This window comes from Lutra lutra, chromosome 11, assembly GCF_902655055.1.
Source record: "Lutra lutra chromosome 11, mLutLut1.2, whole genome shotgun sequence".
Taxonomy (NCBI): Eukaryota; Metazoa; Chordata; class Mammalia; order Carnivora; family Mustelidae; genus Lutra; species Lutra lutra.
Window position 1 is genome coordinate 9,976,328 of NC_062288.1, and position 23,673 is coordinate 10,000,000.

Consider the following 23,673-nt stretch of genomic DNA (forward strand, 5'->3'; position numbering starts at 1 on the left):
CACAACTGCACGGCCGGAAAGGAACAACAATGTATCTCCCAGTGGAGCACTGGATGGAATTCTCCATCTTCTTCTATTTTATCCTTTTTTTATATCAGTGTTAGTCACATCAATCAGCATTAAAGGAAGGCATTTTGAAAGAAAACAAATCACATCAACACCGCAGATGTCATTACTGCTCACCCTCTCTGACCTCTCTCCGTGTGTGTGTGCGACGACACGGTCAGAATCCACACTCTCAATGACACATCACCCACCTCCCTCCTCCCCGAACACAGCTGTACACTTGTCTTGCCACAGTTACGTGGCCTAGATCTTCACTATTAACTCCGCTGACCACATGATACCCCACGAAGGAGAGAGGCCATAACTGAATCCTCTTCTCCTTGGTGGGCCTCTTAGTGCCCCCTTCCCTACATTCATCCCGCGCACACCAAGTTCGGCCGAGACCGCCACTCAGGGCTTCCAGAAGTCCAGCCCCTGCTCTCCTCCAGGCCCACGGCCTTGCTTTAGCCAAGGTTTTTAGGTTTTCTTCCCATTGTTCTAAAAGTTCTTTTTTTTTTCTTCCAGTTTTATCGAGGTGTAATCGACACGGAGCATTGTTTAAGATATAATGATCTGATATATGTTTATATTGTAAAATGACCACTGCAGTAACACCGTTATGCATTTTTTTCTTTATGAGATCTTTTAAGATCTACCCTCTTAGCAGCTTCCAAATATGCAACAAAGTATTAACTATAGGCCCCAGACCTTATCTACCTTATTACGGGAAGTTTCTATCTTTTGACCTTCCTCCCAACCCCCTCTTTCTACAAGTTCTTCAAGGGCAGCAGTGAGGACACCTTGGTCCTACCTCTGCTCCTGTGTGAACACGGCGGCTGCTGCCAGTTAGCTCGCGCTTTCTGAATGAAAGAAGGAAGTCTATCCTTCCTCTCTACCCAGGAGGGCATATCCACAGACCCTGCCAGCAGCATGATGTGGAAAGATTTGGGAGGGGAAGGGCCTACAGCATTTAGGGAGCTCTGACTTTCTCCAGTGACATTTTGGCTACCTCCGTATTTAAAGACTAAACTGAAACAATGACTGCTTTTCTTCATATGATTCCATTTTGCAGCTGAAGTGCCTAGGCTCAAAAAAGACAGTGGCCCACTGTGATCTCATAGACCTCAGGCCTCCTAACCCCCTGTCCAGGTGCCTCTTTTTGTTCCCCAAATATCAACACCCCCCACTTAGCTCGGGGCCCAAATGAGCTACAGCCTTGGGCTTCAGCCTCTGCTTGTCAGAGCCCACCTCCGAACTTCAGCTGCATACCTGGTTTGTCAGCCTCTCCCCCCAGGTCTTGCTCCACAAGCCCCCTAAAACCACGATGCTGTCACAGCCTTCCCCTTGCCCCAGTTAGGAGCGATCTCTGCAATGCGCAGACCTGCCTTTCCTCACTCGGCCATGCTGCGCTGGGATGCTGGTCATGGCTGGAACGCCATTGTGTGTCCCTCTGCATACCAGGACATGGGCCTCGACTCTCCCCCCATCCTGTGCACGAGTATGGGTTCTCTAAAACCTTCTGCTTCTTCTTCCTCACAAAGAAGCAAAGCTCGCCAGAATCTACTTCCCCTCCCCCAGGCCAGCAGAAGAGAACTGGAGCCCCCCCCCAGCAGATCCATGAACACTGTCTTGTGTTTCACGAACATGCTGTGTTCCTGAGCACGGAGCGGTCTATTCCTGGGCATAACATCTATCCTGTAACCTGTATCCTGTTACCGTGTAACGTTAGTGCACTGAGTTTCTCTTGATAGACGTCCAAGCTCTGCATGGCCTTCCTCTCCCACCGCACACCCCCAGGGGCACGGTGCCCCGAGCATTACAGGATCTCAAGAAACTGCCTCAGAGGGGATGAAACCCACAGACAGCGTGAGACGGGTATGTACCTGGAATCACTAAAAAGCCAACACGCCCTATTTTTTTTTATGACTAGTTCTAAAGGATCAAATCAAAGCACTTACACTGCTTCCAAGCTCAGTGCTGTGAGCAAATGGCACAGACCTTGATCTGGTCGTGAAATTATGGAAACTGTGCACGCCTACGGCACAAAGCCAGCCTGCCCTCATGTGATACTACGGTGTATTTTGGGACTGACGGCTGCATAGGGCTGCAGGCCCGTATGAGGTGCACAAACAGAAGAAAGACAGCGAGGACTCGCTGCCGGGCAGAGGGGGCAGGTGTGAGGGGCTCTGGCATGCAGCTCCCACGGAAACGCATCAGGATGGGCCTGGAGGGCCCGGAGTGGCTCCCACTACTCTGAATGCCTCCGACCACAGGGGAATGGGCTCAACCACACTCCCTGAGACGCTGGAGAGGCTCTGCTTCACCCCCCCCCCCCCCAACAGCGGCTCCCTGGTGTTTCTGGGCTTTCTTTGCCTTCTACAAAGGACAGTTTTTTACTAGGGACTCTCCTGCCCTAGATTCCTATGTTTACGCCGCCTTCAGTAGTGTCCTCAGTGGATGTCATGGTCCCGGGATGGACAACAGGTGTTTGGAGCTCTGGGCGTGTTAAAGGCTGGAGGGGAAGGAAGACCCCAGGGGCCTCTCTGCCCACGTCCTGGTCCCTCACTCCTTCCCCGCTCACCCCCACTTAAACAGGCATTCCCACCTCCCTGTATGGCAGCAGCCTCCCACATACATGGCTTCTCCCCGCATCCTGAAGTTCTCCTCCACAGCCCTCACCATGGTTGGTGACTCTACAATCATCTGTGTAACCGCACAGGCTTTCACTCCCAGCTGTGCAAACTACGCAATGCACCAGTGGGTGAGGGAGGGCTGGAACCCAGGCTGCGCTGTGTCCCGCGAACCTGCTGCGGCATACTCAGGCTGAGTGAGCAATTCAAGCCGGCCGGGGCTCCTGGCTCCGAGTGTGGCCACAGTAGGCCCCGATCCCAGGCTGGCCGGTTCCCTCAGCTGGCAGAAAGGAGTCAGCCTGGTGCCTGAGATGTAAATCCTACTGACACAGGGCTCGTGGGGGGTCCAAAGTAGACAAAAGGGATTAAAACTCACCCCAATCAGTGCTGTTAAAGCACCTGGCAAAGCACCCAGGAGAGAAGGTCAATGAAGGGAGATGGTCTGGGACAAGTTCTCCAAGGGGGCATTTTCCAGGCAAACAGTGAGAGCAGGTGGCTCACACAGGCCACTGAGCAGAAGTAAGGCCATGGGTGGAGGCATGAGGCTGTAAAGGCTTCGGAGTCCTTGGCTAAGGAGTGCGGACTTGCAGGGAACAAAGTGAGCTGGCGGAGAACCTTAAAGCACAAGAATAACATGACCTGTGTGCTTTTTAATTTTTTTATAAAGACCTTTTCAGTGGCACTGCGGTAGACAAAGAGCTGGAAGACACCAATGACTGTGAAACTTTCAGCAGCCATTGCTCAGGGGTAAGAGTCTGAGATAAGACTGGGGAGGGTCTGATGCCTGTTTATTGGGTGTGGTTGATAAGGGGACTGAGGACCAGTGGGGTGCACTGAGATGCAGGGAAAAGGCAGAATGAGGAAAGATGGTACATGGGGGACACACAGTGTCCTCATTTGGAAATACCAAGACACCACAGACATTCAAGGGGTCTTATGTGGCCGGCAGCTGGAACTCCTCCTGCTCTCAGCATTCACCCTGACCGTAAAGGGACGACAGACCTGACAGCACCGTGGCAAAGGACATGTGGCGTCTTGCATCTGTGGCCACGTGGGACATGGACTGCTTTTCCCTGTACTATGAATTGACATAGTGCTAACAGGGGGAAAAAAAATAGAGGAAATTTGTAAGTCTTTGACCCATTTCTTTGATCTACTGTTTCGTTCTTAGAAAAGGAAAAAACAAAAATCAAAGGACTGACTCAGGTTAATCCAGATGAAATCTAATTTTGCACCCTCCCCGAATTTATTTGAAAATTTGCACCTCACCCTATCCTAGAGAGTAAATTTGAAGCTATTCAAATATTCCCAAATAGGAAAGATTAAAAATCCACCTGCACGTGAAAAGTCATGCTACCCCGACTGAAAAGTTAATGTACAACAACTTCTGAACTGTTACGGGAAATCCATATTCAGATCTTTTTAGTAACATTTAAAAAAAATAATAAAGATGATTCTTAAAAAAAAAAAAAAAAAAGCTGGGGAGTATCTGGTGTAAAAAAACGAATCAACAGATGTCCATCCTCACTCCCTTTGCATCGTGAGGACAGCAGAGAGAAAACTTTTTACACTAAATCTCCCTAATTCTTTTTGTTTTTAGACAACTTTTTTGTTATGCCTGACATACAAAAAGCTAACCACTGTTAACGTCTACAACCTGGTGAGTCTGGAGATAAACATACATTGTGAAGTCGTCACTGCGATGTAAGCCATAAATCTATGCATTACCTCCAAATTTATGATTATGAGGGTAAGAACACTGAAGGTAAGATCTACCCTCCTCACAACATTTTAGGTTACCAGGGCTGTCAACTATAAGCCCCACAGTGTACAGTGCATCTCTAGACGTAAAAACCACAGCAGGAACTGCTCCTAGAATTCTGTCCACTTGTGGCGTGCACCGGAGATGCCCGCCGCCTGGCCTCACACACAGTGGCCAAAAGACAGGAACTCTGACGGCAATGCCGAGCCACCCTCTACCCCCTCCTCCTCAGAAGGCTCCCTCAAAGGGGAGGGAAACATCTCACACATCATGTCAAAAATAGGGAACCAGCGTGTGTCCCCAGGGAAGCTTGAATTCACCCACCACAGTACCTGAGGATTTTAGATAGTTAAAGCAATTTTGTAAAAATGAAGAGACCACTAATTTTTTTTGACTCTGTGGCATCACTTTGGGTAATGCTGCCTAACGAGGCCACATGGAACTGGTACAGAAATGTCTGTAGCAGCACTATTCTGAGGCATCCCAAATACTAGTAGATTGCATAAATAATTGTTTAATAATGAATAAACATCCAAGCAAGAGAAACAAATGATCAGCAATGATAGAATATCTAAGCAAATCACCACTTAGTGGCAAAATCAGTATCTAGTCCCAGTGCATCAGGAATGGAAACTGAGACATGAAATAGTTTTTAAGGGAAAACAGCCAACAGGGTGCATATATGAACCACACATGTACGCATAAAAGGTGCGCCACGATCTGGGTGAGAACGCGAGGTGACAGAGGTACAATCCAACAGACGCCGCAGCTTCATCAGCGCAGACGCGCAGTGAGGCTGATCAGCAGAACTGAAATGAACACACGGGGCCTGAATTGTTGCTTCCAGCCCACGTGGTAGCAGGGACCCTTCCGGACGCTTGCAGGGGACACAAACACGACAGAAAGGAGAGACGAGGACAGAGGGCTGGGCTGACCTGGCGCGGGGTTCGGGGGCTGCCGGGTGTAGGACACGTTGAACGCAGGCTCCTCGATCAGCGGCGGCGGGTACATGCGTCTCCGGATGAAGAAGCCGGCTCCGCAGCAGAAGAGCACGCCCATCATCAGCAGGAACCTGAGCGAGAGCACAGCAGGGAGGGGCTGCTCAAGGCCGACCGTGGCTTGGCCCAGGCTCAGGGCCCTAGGACTTGGGGGGCCGCGAACAGGGACTCGCGAGTGAAGGGATCCTAGGGGCCCAGCACGTTCTTGGGTGGGTGGCACCTGGGAGGGCTCCTGGGATGCCCCTGAGCGGAGCTCACTCACACAGAGAGGCTAAGTGAGCTTTCCATCTCCAAATGTTCCAGCTGGTTAGCTGCCTTCAAAGGCTTCATCGATCACTTTCTGTCCATGGCTCGGATCCCAGCTCAGTCCTTTTAGTCAAAACTGGAGATGGCTTCTCAATCTCGCCTGAACGCAAGCCACGGCTGACCCAGCTCTCCTCACTGTCCGTGTCCCCCACTTTCCCTTCTTCACGGGGAAAGCAACAAGGATAAGCACCTTTGTCCTTCCTAGCAGTTTTCTCTCCATTATTACATGAATAGTCAAATTTTAAATGGTGGCCTTCCTAGAGCACACCTTAATTACAGAAAACTTACAGGACCAGAGAAAATACAGTCAATAAAAAAGCTGCAGATGAGAAATCTCTTAAGTCTGGCTGACATTCTCCTACCGTGACCTTAAAGTCTGACTGGTTTAATGGCAGGACCTTTGTCCGACTCAGATCTAAGAATTCTCAGGGTCTGTCACATTGCTGGCATTTGATAACTGACTGACAAATGGATAAATAGCTTCTTCCCACCTCACATTTGCACTGTACCTTGTCTTTCTAGAAACAGGGGAAGTCATACTAAGAAGAGCCACACTGTCTGTCCTGCACAGACAGCTGGGAAAATCTTGCCTCTCTCTGACCTAACAGTATTATGGGACTCAGGGAACCTTCCAGACCCTCACCCAATATACCCACACTATGTGGGCAGCTTATCACCCTGTGAAAGATGAACATGCAGCAGAGCCAGCTGCATCATGGTTAAAGGCACCCGACCACACAGAAATGAAATTGAAGAAAAAAGCAGACAATAAAGAATTTAAGATTCTTAAGACGATGTTAAGAGCAAGTCCATCAGTCAGTCAGTCAGGATTTACTGGACAACGTTGGAATGTGGAATAGGAAGAAAGATCAGAATAGGAAATGATTCAGGAAAGGGCTGAAATTGTGGCTTTCTGACCCGTCTCCTAATTCATTACACCTTCAACAATTTTTAAGCAGCTGCTCTGCTCTTGTGCGTTAGAGAGTGTAAGGTGAGGTCCCTCCCCACCCATTAAACCTGAATTCTGGTAGGGGAGGGAAGAGCAAACAGCAAACTTACAAAATCAGTGATTTATAGCTCTGGTCAGTGCTAAGAAAGAAAAGTGATGGTGCAGTCATGGGGTGGGGGTGTGCGTGTGTACATAGTAAAATACACATAATGTAAAACTGACCACTGTCACCATTTTTAAGTGTACAAGTCAGTGAAGCAAGAGGTTTTAAACAAGGGTATGTGTTAGAGTGAGGCAATCAGAAAAACGTGCTTCCCTTCAACATCTGGGCTGAGTTCTGAAGGACGGAAAGCAAGCGGCAAGCTAGAGAGGAGGGAAGGCATGTTCCGGGTGGAGAAAACGGCTCCTGTGCTCCAGCAGGAAGCTGGGTAAGCAAGAGACCCCAGAGGATGGCTGTGGGCCCCCGTCCTGGGGAGCCCCTGGGGAGCTCCTGGGGAGCTCCAGAACCCCCACTGTGCCGGGGCCTGGCATCTCAGCGCTGGGGCGCTGGAATCACAGAGGGAACTGTTCCAGCTCTTAAAGCTAATTTCCCTCGGGTGGACTCAGTTATAATCTTACATTCACCAGCAGGTCCAACTGTAAGTATCTGAGCAGAAATAGAAAGCAGAGAGAGGGGCCGATTGTATGTAAGGGTTTGCCTTTTCAAGTAACCCTACCACTCACTCCCGACAGACCGGGCTCCCCGGATTGGAAAATACACAAGACGTCTGAGCTATGGGTCTCTTCCCTGAGATAAGCTGAAACGTGGTTTACACTGTCGAACGGAATTATTCTTCTCTCAGCCAAAAGAGAACGATAGTGCTCCTCCTACTTCAGACTGCTGGCAAGTACGAGGCAGAGACAGAACAAAGTCACACGGCAGGAAACAATGGCAGGCTTCGGTATCAATCATCAACATCATTCCTCACTGAAATCTTAGTCTGAAAGAACTCATTTTAAGAGAGAAACTGATAAGGAACAGGGAAATGAGCGTATAGGAACAAGGAAAGAGAGGAAGCAAGACCTCGGTTAGGGAAAAGGAGTGGTACAGTTAGAAGGGCCGTTCTCTGAAGTACTCAGGACTGATTGCTGAGCAGGTTTGGGGAGCTTTCCAGGGATTAAGAGAGGAAGTTCCTGGGGCGCCTGGGTGGCTCAGTGGGTTAAGCCGCTGCCTTCGGCTCAGGTCATGATCCCAGGTCCTGGGTTCGAGCCCCACATCGGGCTTTCTGCTCAGCAGGGAGCCTGCTTCCTCCTCTCTCTCTCTGCCTGCCTCTCTGCCTACTTGTGATTTCTCTCTGTCAAATAAATAAATAAATCTTTAAAAAAAAAAAAAAAAAAAAGAGAGGAAGTTCCTGCCTTTTCTATTATCAAAAGTAAGCTGGTTTGTTCAGTCCCATTTGTTTTTCCCAATCCCTTTCTGCCCTCCCCCCAGCACTTGGTTCTCTCCCAGGACAACTCTGTAGGAGTGGGAGCCCCCAGCAGCAGGGCTCACCGGCAGAACCCTGTCTGGTTTTCCTCCTTCCCAGCGAGCTTCCCAGCTCAAGCAAGGGTGCTCTCGGTCTAGTTGTTCTAATCCGAATGATCTCAGTCAAACAGTGTTGGTTAAAGATTACTTGATATTTCAGAACTGGCATGGAGGTTTGAAAGCATTTTCCTCCAAAAGCTTCGTCCTATGGTAAGTAGACAGACTTCTTCGAAAACAAGGTGGGACCCGGGTTGGAGAGCAGCCCTTGCTTCCCTCCACGTCCAACTCTGTACTCCCATCCCCTATCCCTCTCCCCCAAACACCTGCGCCCCACATGAGTTTCCTGCCACTCTCACCACATCGGCTCTTCTTACGTCTCTGTCCCATCAGTGTGCTGCTCCCTCTGCACAGAACACCCTCACTGAGACCCGGTCAGAAGATCTGTCAGCTTTTCCCCATTTTTCCGGCATCAGACACTCTGATTTAAACACTGGTTTAAGACTCTCCACGTCCGTGGGTGCCTGGAGGGCTCAGTTGGTTAAGCATCTGCCTTTGGCTCAGGTCGTGATCTTGGGGTCCTGGGATGGAGCCCTGCATCGGGCTCCCTGCTCAGCAGGAAGTCTGCTTCTCCCTCTGCCTCTGCTCCCTGCTGCCATGCTCTTTCTCTCTCTAATAAATAAAAAATCTGGGGCACCTGGGTGGCTCAGTGAGTTAAGCCTCTGCCTTCGGCTCAGGTCATGATCTCAGGGTCCTGAGATCAAGTCCCACATCAAGCTCTCTGCTCGGCAGGAAGCTGGCTTCCCTCTCTCTCTCTGCCTGACTCTCTGCCTACTTGTGATCTCTCTCTGTCAAATAAATAAATAAAATCTTTAAAAAAAAATAAAAGTAAAAATAAAAATAAATCTGTTTAAAAAATAAGAAAACTCTCCACATATAATTACCTATTTAGACATCTGTCTCTTTTACGAGCCTGACTACTGTAAGTGCCTCTCTAGGGGGGCCTGGTGCATACCAAACCCTTAATGTTTACCCCGAGAAGAAATGCATTGAGCGGGAAGAACCCAGGCATCCTCTGACTTCAGCTGGGGTGCCTCAAAATTATACCTCAAGGTCTTTTCTGGCTATATCCCCATTTTAGAACATGTGGTCAGAATCTCAACACTAATAACTTGGCCACATCTGTCATCTGTCACTCCTTGGTTGTTTTTTTTTGGGTTTTTTTTTTTTTTTAAGATTTTATTTATTTGACAGAAATCACAGGTAGGCAGAGGCAGGCAGAGAGAGAGGGGGGCAAACAGGCTCCCCGCTGAGCAGAGAGCCCAATGTGGGGCTCAATCCCAGGACCCTGGGATCATGACCTGAGCCGAAGGCAGAGGCTTTAACCCACTGAGCCACCCAGGCGCCCCTGTCACTCCTTGTTTGATGGCACTCACAAGATGTCTCTTTGTAGGGATCCCACTAGCTCACCGCATGCTGTCTTACTAATGTGTCCTAACTCTGACAAGGGGCCCTGGCCAGGGGCTCAATGGCACCTGACTGCTGGTTCAGGTAAAGCTTCCTGGGAAAGCCAACAGAAGATGCTCTAGTTTCCAGGCCTTCATATTTTTCCTGGACTCTCGATTTTTTAATTCTTTTTTTTTTTTTTTTTTTTCAAGAGAGTGAGCACAGGGGCGGGGGGATGCAAGGCGGGGAGAGAGAGGATCCTAAGCAGGCTCCACGTCCAGCACAGAGCCCAACACAGGGCTCCATCTTGTGACCCTGAGATCATGACCTGAGCTGAAATCAAGAGTCAGATTGCTTAATTAAATGAGCCACCCAGGTGCCCCCTGGACTCTCAGTTTTGTTTTAAGACTTTTATTTATTTATTTGACACAGAGAGAGAGAGAGCCCAAGTAAGCAGAGCAGCAGGCAGAGGGAGAGAGAGAAGAAGGCTCTCCGCTGAGCAGGGAGCCCATTGCAGGACTCAATCCCAGGAACCTGAGATCATGACCTGAGTGAGAGGCAGAGGCTTAACCCACTGAGTCACCCAGGCATCCCTGGACTCTCAATTAAAAAAAAAAAAATCACATAATACCTAAACTTTGACAAGTTTTTTTCATTTTTAGGAACACGTGGTGCTTTAGGTAAGCTTGCTATTTCAGGATTCTTGTCCCAGGCAGTCTGGTCTTGTTGTACTACACAAGGCCCCATGGAGGAAAAATTCTGAGGGCCAGTATGTGTGAAGCCAGGCCAAGGTCTGGAAACCCCCCCCCCCACTCACTGGTCCTCCTGTCCCTGCTGTGGTACTAATCCACTCCACTTTAAAGTGCACCCCAAAATGCTTGCAGTTAGAAAATCTTGGTCCAAAAAACATTTACCTTCATTTATAGAGTTTTAGGCACCAACATGGCACCTGGTTCAGGAGAGCTTGCCAGAAGTGGTGACATCGAGACAGGGGATGCCCAAGCCAGCCCTGAGGGAGGCCAGGGTAGGGTCAGATATGACAGGTGAGCTGAGCCCCCAAATGACTGATCCCCCATCAAGGAGGTGGTGACAGGGACAGAAGACCAGCCTCTCCTATCAAAGACAACGTGACATGTGGAATCCCCACTCACAGGTGTTTTCCCTAATCAAAAATCGGTAAAAGTTGTCAGAAGGGAACGAGAAAACCTCAAAAAATGTCAAATGGCTACTGTAGTATGCTCAGTAGAAGCCTTAAAGTCTCTGGAAGCCAGGGATGTCAGATCCAAAAGTCATCCAGAAGCTTTGGGACTTTGCCTGGAGGGTAGCCCCACCGCAGGGGAACAGAGGAGGGTGAGCGCAGGAAATGCCGCACTGGCTTCAGGCAAATCCTCTCCCACCCGGGCCCTGCCGTCCCTGGGATCTGAAGCAGCATCTCATCTAGAGTGTCCAATAAATTTTCAGATATACCCACAGACGGGCATCCCCCGAGGACAGCAATGCACGGGCTCTCCCAGTGTTACTGGAAACCACACCTCTGGCCTTCCGGGATGCTCTGTCAGCAGTACCCCCTCATTCCCTCTCGAGGTAGAATTCTCCAGACTTCACACAGCTCCTGGTTTCCCTCAGCAGAGCTGGAAGGCCGGCAGTAGGCTATCTGTCCCGAAAGTTCGCTTCAGCTGACACAGTGTGAATGGGAACGGCTTTCAGGCACCGGGGACTTCAGAGCGAGATTTGCTAATTCTCAGTCTTTCAATCACCCTCAGCTCCATCTCAGAAACCAGGAGCTGCTGAAGGGACAACACTGCCATCCCGCCCGCCCACCCTCCAACAGATGGGCTCCTCTTTCCCAGCCACAGCCTGTGAAAATGGGAACGAGCTTCCTGCAAACTGGGAGCAGAAGTGCTCATCATGAAGCCGGTCTGAACATACCTGTTTTCTTGACCGAGACTGTCCCCGAGACTGAGACCCCAGGGGAAGGTGATGTGGTAATACTGAGTGTGGCCGCGGCTCTGGGGGGCAGGAGGTGGGAGGGAGAGCAAAGCATTGGAGACCAGGAAGAGTTGAGACCTACCAAAAATACCAGAGCCTCTGGATGGAGAGGGCCCGCACGCAGCACCTGGAGCCACAGCAGTCCTCGTACGGGCGGCATCTGCAGGAGAGAGGGGCAGAGGCTGCTCAGTGTCTGGCTGGGAAGGCAAACGGAACCAGGCATGAGATCCAGGCCGATTTCAGGGCCAAGGCGTTTCAGTCTGGACACCCAGACATAAAAGTACTGAGACAGACGCAACCGGCATCGTTCAAAGTGTTGTGTTGCCTCCACATCCCCATGTGCTGGACCACCTTCTGGTGAGGCCTGTTACCAAAGACCCGCAGGAAACCCACCCGCTCTGCTGCTGGCAACCACAGGCCTGCATCCGTGCTCTGTAGGTACCGCTCAGTGCCCAACCCCCGCCATGATGAGGGGCAGGAGAGGGGCATCCCACACTGGCAAATCCCATGAGTTATGAAGTCGACGGCACAGGGGGTTAGTACTGGTCTCGCCACCTAATGGCTGCGGGACTTCTGACAAGTTACTCAATCTCTGTGAGCCTCAGTTTCCTGTAACGGAGTTTTTGCAGTTTCCCAGTAAAATGGGGGGGGGGGGGGAAGGCAGGATCCCTTTATTTTTTTTTTAAGATTTTATTTATTTATTTGACAGAGATCACAGGTAGGCAGAGGCAGGCAGAGAGAGGGAGGGGGAAGCAGGATCCCCGCTGAGCAGAGAGCCCGATGTGGGGCTCAATCCCAGGACCCTGAGATCATGACCCGAGCCGAAGGCATAGGCCTAACCCACCGAACCACCCAGGCACCCCGGCAGGACCTCTTTAAATGACCGCTGTAAGTTCTACGGCCATCGTCCTTCTCTAATCTGCTCACGGGGCTGTCCTTGCTCTTGCTGAGGCTGTCCCCTCCCCGGTGCCTGAGGCGGGGGGGCCTCAGGACTCAGTGTGGATTCTGAAGAGTCAAGTTAGCTTCCTTTACTGTTCCACCCCCCAATCTTTTTTGTGGAAAAGAGAAACTACCATGAAAGCTGAAGCCCCTTGGTTCACATTTTGGAATTTACAGAGCAACTTTCACCCCAGTGACGTGAGTCCAAGTGGTCGTGGGTGGGGGAAAAGGAGCAAGGTGGGCTGTTTCGTAGTCACTTAACATGGTAATAGAGCTGTGATCTACATTCCTGTCAGTTTTCTTCTCTTAAAAGAAAATCGCTGGGAGAAATACACAGTTTGATCCCAGATCCTGGACACTGAATTTATAGGTAAGTACAGTACAAACTGACTTGTTAAATGAAGAAAAATGTGTAGAAAATAGCTCCCTAAGAAATATAAGTGAAGACTAGTTAAGATGGTGAGTTAGGAGTTAAGTGAAACTCAGTAAGCCTGAACTCCAGTGCTGTTTGTCCTTGGTTGGCTCCCAGAGCTTGCGTCTGTCTTTTTAGCTCCCCAGCCCCCGAATGCTGCTAAATCCTCCATCATTTCAAGGACCAACTGAGCTGAGTGACTCCTGCTGAACCACCACCACCAGCAGAACCAGATCCACACACACACACATTCTCCATAGGACACAGATATTTTCCCACCCAGTCCTCCCACAGCCCACAGACATGGACTTGTATGTACCAGGTAGAACTCGTTACGATTGCCACGAGACGCTCCCATAAGTTGGTGACAGAAGGTGATCTGTTTAACCTGCTTTAATCAACCAACAAATAGCAAAGCACCAAAGTGTGTGCTTAAAAAATGCTGCTGGTTGAACAAAGAAAAAAAGAGACAAACGAAAAACGGACTCTGAACTATGGAGAACAAACTGGTGGTCATCAGAGGGGAGGTAGGCGAAGGGAAGGGGGACAGGTGATGGAGATTTCAAGTACACTTATCATGAAGAGCACTGATAATGTGCAGAATTGCTGAATCATATTGCACACGTGGAACTAATATAACACTGTATATTATACTTGAATTAAACAATTTAAAAAACGCTGCTGGTTCTTACAACCTATGCATCCATCAAAATAGCACCGAGGTGCTACTAGAAACTTGTGTCTGTGCTGGACCCTGGGAGGTGGAGCAATGAGAAGCCAGACAGAAGCCCCTGCCACGGAGGAGCTTCCTTTCTAGGAGAGAAAGACAAATAAGCAAGAAGAAAAATATGAACCGTGTTGGATGGCAGCAAGTTCTACTTTGGTGAAAAATAAAGTAGCAGCTGGGAGGCTGAAAGCAAGGGAGAGGGGCGGCAGGAAGACAAATTCCAACAGGGTGTTCCGGGATGACTCACTGAGAAGGGGACACCTGAGCGGAGACCACGCAGAAATCCAGCCTGGCAACGACCTGGGCTGGCACGAGCCCTCAGTGCTGGTGGAGGAGTGCTGGCTCCAGTCTTAGCCGCACAGACACTGCGGCTGCACATGGAAAAGAACAGTTAAGCACAGAACATGAGAGGAAATGAAATGCCTGGTTCAGGGGGCTGCAGGGGGTGGACAGGGGATCCGGGCCAGGGCTGGACCAGCAAGGACCCAGTGCCACTCAAGCAACACACTCTGCCCACGTGGTGCACAGCACTATCTCCAGCAACTCCTTGGTGCCCTCCTCCTCAAGAATCTCAATGGTCTTGGGTAACCAATACATGTGTCCGTGTGTGGGGGGGGGGGGTGCGCATGCACACATACCACAAGGTGGTATGTAATCGAAGACTCCCGCTGGCTTTAAGAAGTTGCTGTGTGTGGGCGCCTGGGTGGCTCAGTGGTTAAAGCCTCTGCCTTTGGCTCAGGTCATGATCTCAGGGTCCTGGGATCGAGTCCCGCATCGGGCTCTCTGCTCAGCAGGGAGCCTGCCTCCTCCTCCTGTCTCTCTCTGCCTGCCTCTCGGCCTACTTGTGATCTGTCTGTCAAAAAAAAAAAAAAAAAAAAAAAAAAAGAAGTAGCTGCTGTGTGGTAAGAGGCCATGTGCTGGAGATGGGGGGTGGTCTCCAGGAGCCGGGTGCAACCACCAACCGGCCAGCAAGGGAACTGGGACTTCAGCCTGACAACCACAGGAGCAGAATTCTGCCAACAACCTGCACAAACTTGCAGGAGAACCCCGAGCCACAGATGAGGACACAGCCCGGCCAACTCCTGATTTCAGCTTTGTGAGAACCAGAGCAAAGGACCCACTAGTGGCTGTTGTGCCCAGACTTATGATCTACAGGAATTATAAGATAATAAATGTACATCGTTTCAGTCTGCTAACTTTGCAGTAATTTATTACGAAGCAATAGAACATGAATCCAAATTAGAACAAAGGTTACAGGTAAGGAGCACTCCTTACATCCTAGACACTAGGGCAGGTATCTTTACCACTGTCTTTCTCTCCTAGAAAGAAAGCTCCTCCGTGGCAGGGGCTTCTGTCTGGCTTTACCAGCTTTGCCACTCTCTCATTTAATACGCAGAACACCCACACACAAGGGAAGTGTTATTAGCTTCGGCTTTGAAAGAAGCTCAGGAAACAAAGCATCCGGGATGTTATGCCTCCTTTCAGTCCAGGGCACAATCTGCTAAAGCCAAGAATGGACCTGGCTGGCATTTCGAGAAAGTGTTGGCACAGACACTGCCTCTTGAGTAATACTGAGTGTTCCATTACCAAAGGGTGACTTCTTTGTCCCCACTTGGTTTGCCTCCTCTACAAGCTGCTATGGACCAAGCCATCGCAGCGATGGTGTGTGGTAACTAAATTCAGTGACACCGATTTCCTAGCCATTTAGCTCCTGTGAATGAACCAACTGGAAGGGACAAAGAGAAGCAGGGCAGTGAAGGGATGCCTGAGAACTAGCAAAAGAGGTTGAGAAAATGTAGAAGGTGAAGGTGAAGTTTGCTGTGGTGAGCCAATCCCAGAGGGCAAATTCAGCCCTGAGAAAGCGGAAGGGAGAGGAAGGATATTCAGCAAGACCACGGAGACTGAGACAATGTGAGCCAAGCACTGAGTCCTCAGGCAAATGGCAGTGGGTCCTGGGGACAGAGCCTACAGACAGAAACTCAGCAACCACTCTTCAGTAATGCCCGTGGGGGTTCTAGCTTTAATTTGGAAATGTCTATTCACCACAAAGATTCCCCAAAACGCCTATACCACCCTATGTCAATATCTCTCTACAATTAATCACTTAATCATAAAAGATAGAAATAATACAGTAAGATATGATATCAGGTAAAAGTATGATGTTCACTTGGAAAGGACTACCAATGCTCCCACAATATTATACACCAGAACTGTGTTTTTCAACTACTGTGACCCACTAGTGGGTCGTGAAATCACCTAAGTTGTGATATCCGTTTTATAAAGATTGATTTTAAAAAATCGGAGGGCGTCACATATAAGAAGTGTTCTGTGAAACTTCTCTTTCGCTCACATATACACCATACAGATATGTGTGTACTTGGTCGCCACACAAGAAAAGGGTATTTCTTCAAAGCTTCTGTTGTGTAAGCCCCGAGAGTGGACAAGCTCAGGTTTCTGTTGTGTCTAAATGAGCTTCTTTCATCCTCCTGGGAGGCTGAGGGCAGCGTTCAGGTCCAACCAGAAGCTTCCTTCCTGCTGTCAATGGTGCTGGGCTAAGGTCTGTTTCAGGTCCCCCGTGACTTCTGCCTGGGTGCCACACTGGTCAAATGGCTGTTGCGTTTTGATACCAATTCTACTGAAAGATGCCTTGCGGTGATCAAATTCTAGAAGATGCAACTCTCATGAAAGCCCTCTCAAGTCGGGACGCCCCCGCCCACGTGCCTACTTACGAGCACCCCCTGAAGGGGGACAGGAGGTGGCTGTTGGGGGTGGAAAACAGAGATGGCACATATTTGCAGCGTAGGAGCAATGAGACTGTTAATCTCTCCATTGCCCCACTGCCTTTGCCACCACAATGTTTCCCATGTCCCTCCCTCTGGGCTCTGCCCCTAACTCTAACTAGAGCTGCCTCGAGGAACGGTTCAGAGCCGAAGCCGTACTCAGGGAGTCCATCCAATTCTGGTAAACGTAAACTTGGTATAAAAAAGGAAAGCAGGTAAAGGGATAAACATCTGGTGACTGGATCATCTTCCAGGAGCTGAATTTGATAAAAATGCTTCCCCTTCCCAGCTATACTTACAAGCAAGCATTTGGTACTTTGAACCCTAAGCCCCTGCAGCACCCTATTTCCCAGGTTAGAAAAAAACACCTAAGTCATGAACTTTTATAAGCCTCTTGTCTCAAACTCTACACACACACACACACACACACACACACACACACACACTCTCCCCTCGGCCTGAGAATCAAGGTGGATGTGTAAGGACTTCGAGTTCCTAATTCAAATTACTCTCTGTTGGCAAGAGTCAACATCTAAGTGCTCTAGCTCTTACTTTCCAGGATCCCAATTTGGAACGCTAGCAGTAAATATTTGTTGTCAACTGATTATCTGCTTTCTTTTCTCAAAACAGAGCAAGCTTTATGTTCCCTTGTTTCACGGCAGACCCATTCACTCCAGGCCTACTTGTGGCTCATCTGCGGTCCTGGACTGGCTCCAAAGTGTCGACGCTGATGGGTGCCAGCCTCTTGAAGGAGCATATAATTACCCGTGAGGCGACACTCTTACCCTCTTTCTTCCTGCTACTTTTTTCCCAGGGAACCTGCTGGCAAATTGGAGGCCTCAGAACACACCTGTTGGTGTTCCAAACAGCTCTGATTATAAGAGGAAAGTTAAGTGTCACACTGAGCTGAATTAAAAGTAGGAAACATTAGCAGGCGGTCCAGCATACTAAGTAAACCATCATCTGACACATCAGGGCCAGTGCTCCTAGTGCCCAAGCCCAAAATGGCACTGATGTTCCCAAGGACCGCTGAAGACTAACGAGGCCCACCACCTTTGCTGCGAGGGATGCAGAATAAATCAGGGTGGAGACAGCAGATGGAATCTTCCTTCTTGTTCTACTCTGTGTGTCACCTTTCAGACCCGCAGTAGAAAGGAACAAACATTGCTTAAGTACATCCACCCCTCAACATAACTAATTATAAGTCCAGGACTCCAAAACACACACAACTGCTTCAAAGATGCGAAAACAGCATGTACTTCGGCGGCACCGGGTCGCTGGAAGTGCTTCCTGTGAGCCAGGTCCCCTCCACCGTATCCAGGATCCACACATAATTTCTGAGGAGGTTGGATAGGGGGTGTGAGTTTGTAAGTAAGCACGTTACAGAGAGAGAATGAGACTGCTCAGCCTCTCCTGTCCAGTGATAGGAGCTGAGAGCCTAAGGATACAGAATGTAAAAGGAAGCCTAAGACTGGACTTAGAAATGTGTCACAGCAGTGATTAAATGCGACCGTAACAGGATGGAGCCCTTGGGAGTTTCAGGAGTCTAAGAAGTCAGCACACGTCACGCCCGGCACTGTCCAGGAGGGAAGGGGGTCTGGCCGCCGGACACGCGTTTCCTTAGCTGTTGAGTCTGAGTCTCAAGAGCAGAATCTCACGGAGCAGGGAACGCCCCATGTTAACGAAGTCACGGAACCTTTGTAGTAAAGAAAAATGACCAGATGTCAATATGTTAACTCTTTCATGTGGCGTAAAATGGTCACTGATATTTAAACTGATTCATGGAAGATCATTTCAGCACCTGGAAGAACAACTAAAATATGAGTTAAGTACTCAGAGTGGAGGTCTATAGCTGGAGTGTGTGGGGTCTGTCAATTTTTTTAGTGTTCAATAGAGAACAGGGCATGGTTAACAAATGACAACTTCAGAGTTTCAAGTAACTTGGGGCGCCTGAGTGGCTCAGTGGGTTAAAGCCTCTGCCTTTGGCTCAGGTCATGATCGCAGGGTCCTGGGATCGAGCCCCGCATCGGGCTCTCTGCTCAGCAGGGAGCCTGCTTCCTCCTCTCTCTGCCTGCCTGTCTGCCTACTTGTGATCTCTGTGTGTCAAATAAATTAAAAAAAAAAAAAACTTTATAGAGTTTTAAGTAACTTCCCATCAACATTGTGTCCTTAAAATGCCAATCTATTCCACTACCTGCTGGATTAAGTCTCAGCAAACCATTCCCTTCCCTCTAAGTTCTGCCAATACAACATATTTTCTTTGTTCGATCCCAAGTTTCTTAGTTTGACAGGTGGTTGGTCTCCCGAATTACATACTTTATGTACCTTGATACCTAGACTTGTTTCTTACTGCTTTCATCACCCTCTGTTTGCTCCCACATGGCAGGTGCATGAAGACTTACCAAGTCAGAATCAGGAAATACACTCAGCATCATCAGAGACCCCCAATAACCTGCGAGAAACTGGACTCCTTGGAAAAACTAAACACAGCCCCACAAGGTATGGAGAGAACAGAGGTAAGTAAAACTCTGGGGGCACAGAGCAGAGGTCAGCTCGATCCTCAGTATACCTGATGCCTCTGGGGTATCTCCTTGGCCCACCTCCTTATAAGAGCTTAGAGAGCTCCGTGCCTTACTCGCACGGAGGACGGTGGCCTCCGACCACAGTCCATGATGGACTTCCCACTTCCTCACACAGAGCTGTCCGCTCCCTCCAGCAGGATCTCCTGGGTACCAGCCTTCCACAGGTACAGGGCATTCCTCCTCATTCGGAATCCACGACCGGCCCTCACTGGGCCTAGCCCCGCCTTCCCGCGCCATCACAGAATGAGTAGCCCTGTCAGTGTCTGAAAGAATCCCGGTGGTTTCCAGAGTCTTCTGTCCGCCCGGGAAGTATTCAGTATAGTTTTCAGACAGTCTCCATTTCCCACCCTCTGGAAGAACGTCCGTTCCCTCTCATTTTTACACTCCCTGCAGCCTCAGACAGTGCTAACATTTTTGGCAACCACGTAACACAGCTGAACATGAGGACGATCCATCAACTAAAACGTCCAGGCTTTTCTCAGTAAATTGTGTCTTCCCACCCTCCGCTGCAGGCTATGGGGCCTAAATGCAGGATCTAATAGTGATCTATAGTTAAATGCCTGAAACCCGGCCCATTATTTCAGCCAGTCAGGAGCTTCTGGAACCTCATTCTGTCCCTCCAAGCATTCACGATTCCTTCCAGTTTTCTGTCATTTTTTTTTAAGATTTTATTTATTTATTTGACAGACAGGGATCACAGTTAGGCAGAGAGGCAGGCAGAGAGAGAGGAAGGGAAGCAGGCTCCCTGCTGAGCAGACAGCCCGATGCGGGGCTCGATCCCAGGACCCTGAGATCATGACCTGAGCGGAAGGCAGAGGCTTAACCCACTGAGCCACCCAGGCGCCCCGAGTTTTCTGTCATTTAAATGAAGACTCCGAGTCAAGCCTTCTTGGGACCCAGGAATGACGGACACTACCCAGCCCCCTGGGATCCTCCCGACAGCAACGACCGGGCAGCAGACGACGTGACACGCTGCGTCTGGTAATGCCACAGGAAGATCGGGTGGAGGCGGCGGCTTGGGCCTGAGCATGAAGTGGACCCTTTCCATGCCTTAAAAATGAAATCTAGAACCAGAGGTCTTCCCAAAGTCCAACGGGCTGCCCGGATGATGAAAATCGAAGAGAAAAAAAGAAACCCACGGGGCTAAGTAAGGGATTCGTGGCCAAGCTGCATGGAATGGTGGGGGATGGGCAGGGGTGTGCGCTAAAGCGGAGCACCACGCAGAAGCGGGAGCACCACGCAGAAGCGGGAGTACCACGCAGAAGCGGGAGTACCACGCAGAAGCGGGTGCACGAGCACCACGCAGAAGCGGGTGCACGAGCCCCTCGCAGGCGCAGTACCAACCCCAGACACCGGCCAATTAGATCAGCTCACTGCCTGGACAGAAAGAAAGCAGTTTTATGGGACACCTGGGTGGTTGAGTCGTTAAGCATATGCCTTAGTTCATGATCCCAGGGTCCTGGGATGGAGCCCGGCATCGGGCTCCCTGCTTAGCGGGGAGCCTGCTTCTCCCTCTCCACTCCCCCTGCTTGTGCTCTCTCTCTGTGCCTCTCTCTGTCGAATAAATAAAATGTTAAAAAACAACAACAACAAAAAAAGGCAGTATTGGAATTACATACTCATTTAGAAAGGAAAGAAGAAAGAAAGGATCCAAGACCTCCTCTCCCTACACCCTGTGAGTACGACTGCTGCAGCGGGCCTTCCACGCTATCACTGGAATCAGTGGTAACGGACGGGGGATGGAGCAAGTGGTGAACTCCATTGGAAATCTTCCTTCCATGTTGGTATTTTATTAATCATAATTTTGTAAGTACAGCTCCTGCACCAGTTACGAATCCACCTAACTGGCCTATTTATTTAGATGAGAATTCCCTGTCTCATTGTTGAGCTATTGCGTGAGAGGCTATTAAACGTCCCCATGAACCTCAGGCCCATTGTCAAGTCACACATCTCCCAGTCTTATGGTCTTTTTGAACAAATTAGCCCAACCTCACAGGACATTAGAGGGGCAAACCCTAATTAGTTGTAAACGATCACAAAATATTCCTTTAAAAATCTCTTCTAGATGATTCTCCTGAAGCCTCCACTTTGCCATCTGCCCTTTTAAAATCTCAGCTTGCTTCCTAAGCAGACAGAAAACATCACAAACTTAGATAAATTAGAACTGGTTATACTTAGGGTGGCACTGGGATTTACCTAGGGAATTTTTACCTTTACTTTTACTATAGGAGAAAATACTATCCATGCTTACCATAAATTCTAAAATTAACAGATTAAATGGGTTACAAAGGGCTCCTTCCCTGGCCCTCCGGCCCTTGAATCACCGCTGCCTCAGAGCAGGTGCACCCAGAGTTGAGCTGAGACGATGAGGTATAATGGACCAAGAGACTTTGGCTACTGCTGACCTGTGCTGACTCCAAGTTTGGAGACCCTAACCAACCTTGCCTTTCTGGGATAGAAGTTTCTCCTCTCAGCAAATTGCTCATCACTTAAAATCAGATCTATTCAAGTCTATCCTGAAAAACAAAGGGTTTATTCCCTGTACCACTGGGTCAGCTCTCAGAACAAGAAACTAAAATTCCGGCCAGAATAATGAGTTAATATAGAAAATGAAATTTTCTATATTACAGAATTTAAATCTGATAATAACTTTCATCTTATTGAAACACACAGGCATGGAAAATAAAAATGAAATTATATGCATTTGCCAATAAAATCTTGAAAACAGATTCTAGTACTCATTAGCTCAGAAAGCAGGAAAGTGAGAGTCAGGCGGACACCTGGCTTCTTTTCTCCGCTTTACTTTCACTTGAGCTGGCTAACTGTTATTCACACGCTCAGAGCTCTTAACTCTCTACTCCATCTCCGGACTTCCTCCTGAGCTGCAAAAACAAAGCCTCCACTGCCCACGCTTCCGGGATGTTCTGCAAGATCTTTGAACTCAACATGCACAGAGCTGACATCCTCTTCTACTAAATTCCTCCCTACACCTGCTCTCTTCATGGTCTCTCTCACTGTCTGCCCAACTAGAAATCTCTTGAGTAATGGGGTCCTTTTTCCCCACATCTTCTGGGAAATATTATTTAAGTCCACCACTGTGTTCTTTCGCTCCTTCTTCATGAAGTCAGACCTTCCATATTTTGCCCCAACTGCAGCAACAAACTCCTCACTTCAATCTCTACCTCTCGCCCCTGAACTGTCCTGCCAGCTTTCTGGAAGGCCAATGGATGCACCATGCGGAAGGAAGTCTCAACCACTCAGACTCTTCTCAACGAGCCTCACCTCCTTCTTCTTCTTTTTTTTTTTTTTTAAAGATTTTATTTACTTATTTGACAGACAGATCACAAGTAGGCAGAGAGGCAGGCGGCGGGGCGGGGGGGGGGGAAGCAGGCTCCCCGCTGAGCAGAGAGCCCAATGCGGGACTCGATCCCAGGACCCTGAGATCATGACCTGAGCCTAAGGCAGAGGCTTTAATCCACTGAGCCACCCAGGCACCCTGAGCCTCACCTTCCTTATCCATCTTACCTCCCGACACTTGCCAGGTACCCTAAACCCTAGCCTTGCAGTTCCCCAAATATTTGATGCATCTTCCTACTTCCATGTCTTATACCTTCACTATAGCCTCTGAAACTGCTCCTCACCCTTCAAAGGTCAGTCCTGTGAAGTCTTCGCTAATGCCTTCTCTTCATTCTCTCCCACACACCGTGATGCCCCCTTTGCTGGATCTCCATTTATACAGCTCTATCACGTGCAGCATTACTGTTCGCTGCTTATTAGCATCTGTCCTTCACGCTGGACCTTGAGCTTGAGATTGCTACCTACCTCATTCCTTTAGGTACTGCCCAGGTGACTATCATGGTTCCTGGCACACTGTAAGTGTTTTGCCTTACACGGAAGTGACAATGCAGTAGAAAGGAGACTCCCTCAAATGGAATAGCACAGTAACTAACATGAACTCAAGAGTACAAAGGGTACTCTGATTACAACATTGCACCCAGTGCTGGTGAGGATGGTTGGAAACAGATGTCTCCTATACTCTTGGCTGACTGTATCATGGCAACATACAGGAGGTTAGTCCCACAGTGTTTATTAAGATATAAAATAAGCATAAACTTTGCTAACACGATTCTATTTGTGCAAAATCATCCCATGACAAAAGTAAGTTCTAGCACATAAAGATACAGTATTTTAAAAGATGGTCATTGAGTAGTGGGGCACACAAAAATCCCTTCTCCAAACTCCTGGGACCAGATATGTGGAGAACTCAGAACCATCTGCATTCATGAATGATAAGATAGGCAATACCATGAATTATATAATGAGTCCAAGCAGAATCCGCATTGAATTACACAAAACATCTGTTAAAATAATCAAACAAGGAGGCCGTTAGACTGAGGTGGCGTTAGAGCCTATGTAAGCAAACCAAAATCTAAGCCAGAGTTAATTTCTGTAAATGCCTCAAGGTTAAAAACAACCACTCACAAACAGTCAGCTAGGGTTTCCCAAATAATGCAACCACTTAAACCACAGCCAATTAAATAATTTCCTTGCTCTGCTTCTCTATAAAATCCTTGCCACCAGCACATGTTGGTACAGTGCTCCTAACT

General features: G+C 48.9%; 1 protein-coding gene across 1 annotated transcript in view; it reads right to left on the reverse strand.

The window, feature by feature from the left end:
• The window catches only part of VOPP1 (VOPP1 WW domain binding protein), a 106,020-nt gene that overhangs the window by 20,608 nt on the left and 61,739 nt on the right, over positions 1 to 23,673 (reverse strand). Inside the window, exons 3-4 of the mRNA XM_047694630.1 lie at positions 11,709 to 11,786; positions 5,373 to 5,509 (exon numbers count right to left, since the gene is read on the reverse strand). Of these exons, the coding sequence (XP_047550586.1) occupies positions 5,373 to 5,509; positions 11,709 to 11,786 (215 nt within the window). The remainder of the gene's footprint in view (positions 1 to 5,372; positions 5,510 to 11,708; positions 11,787 to 23,673) is intronic.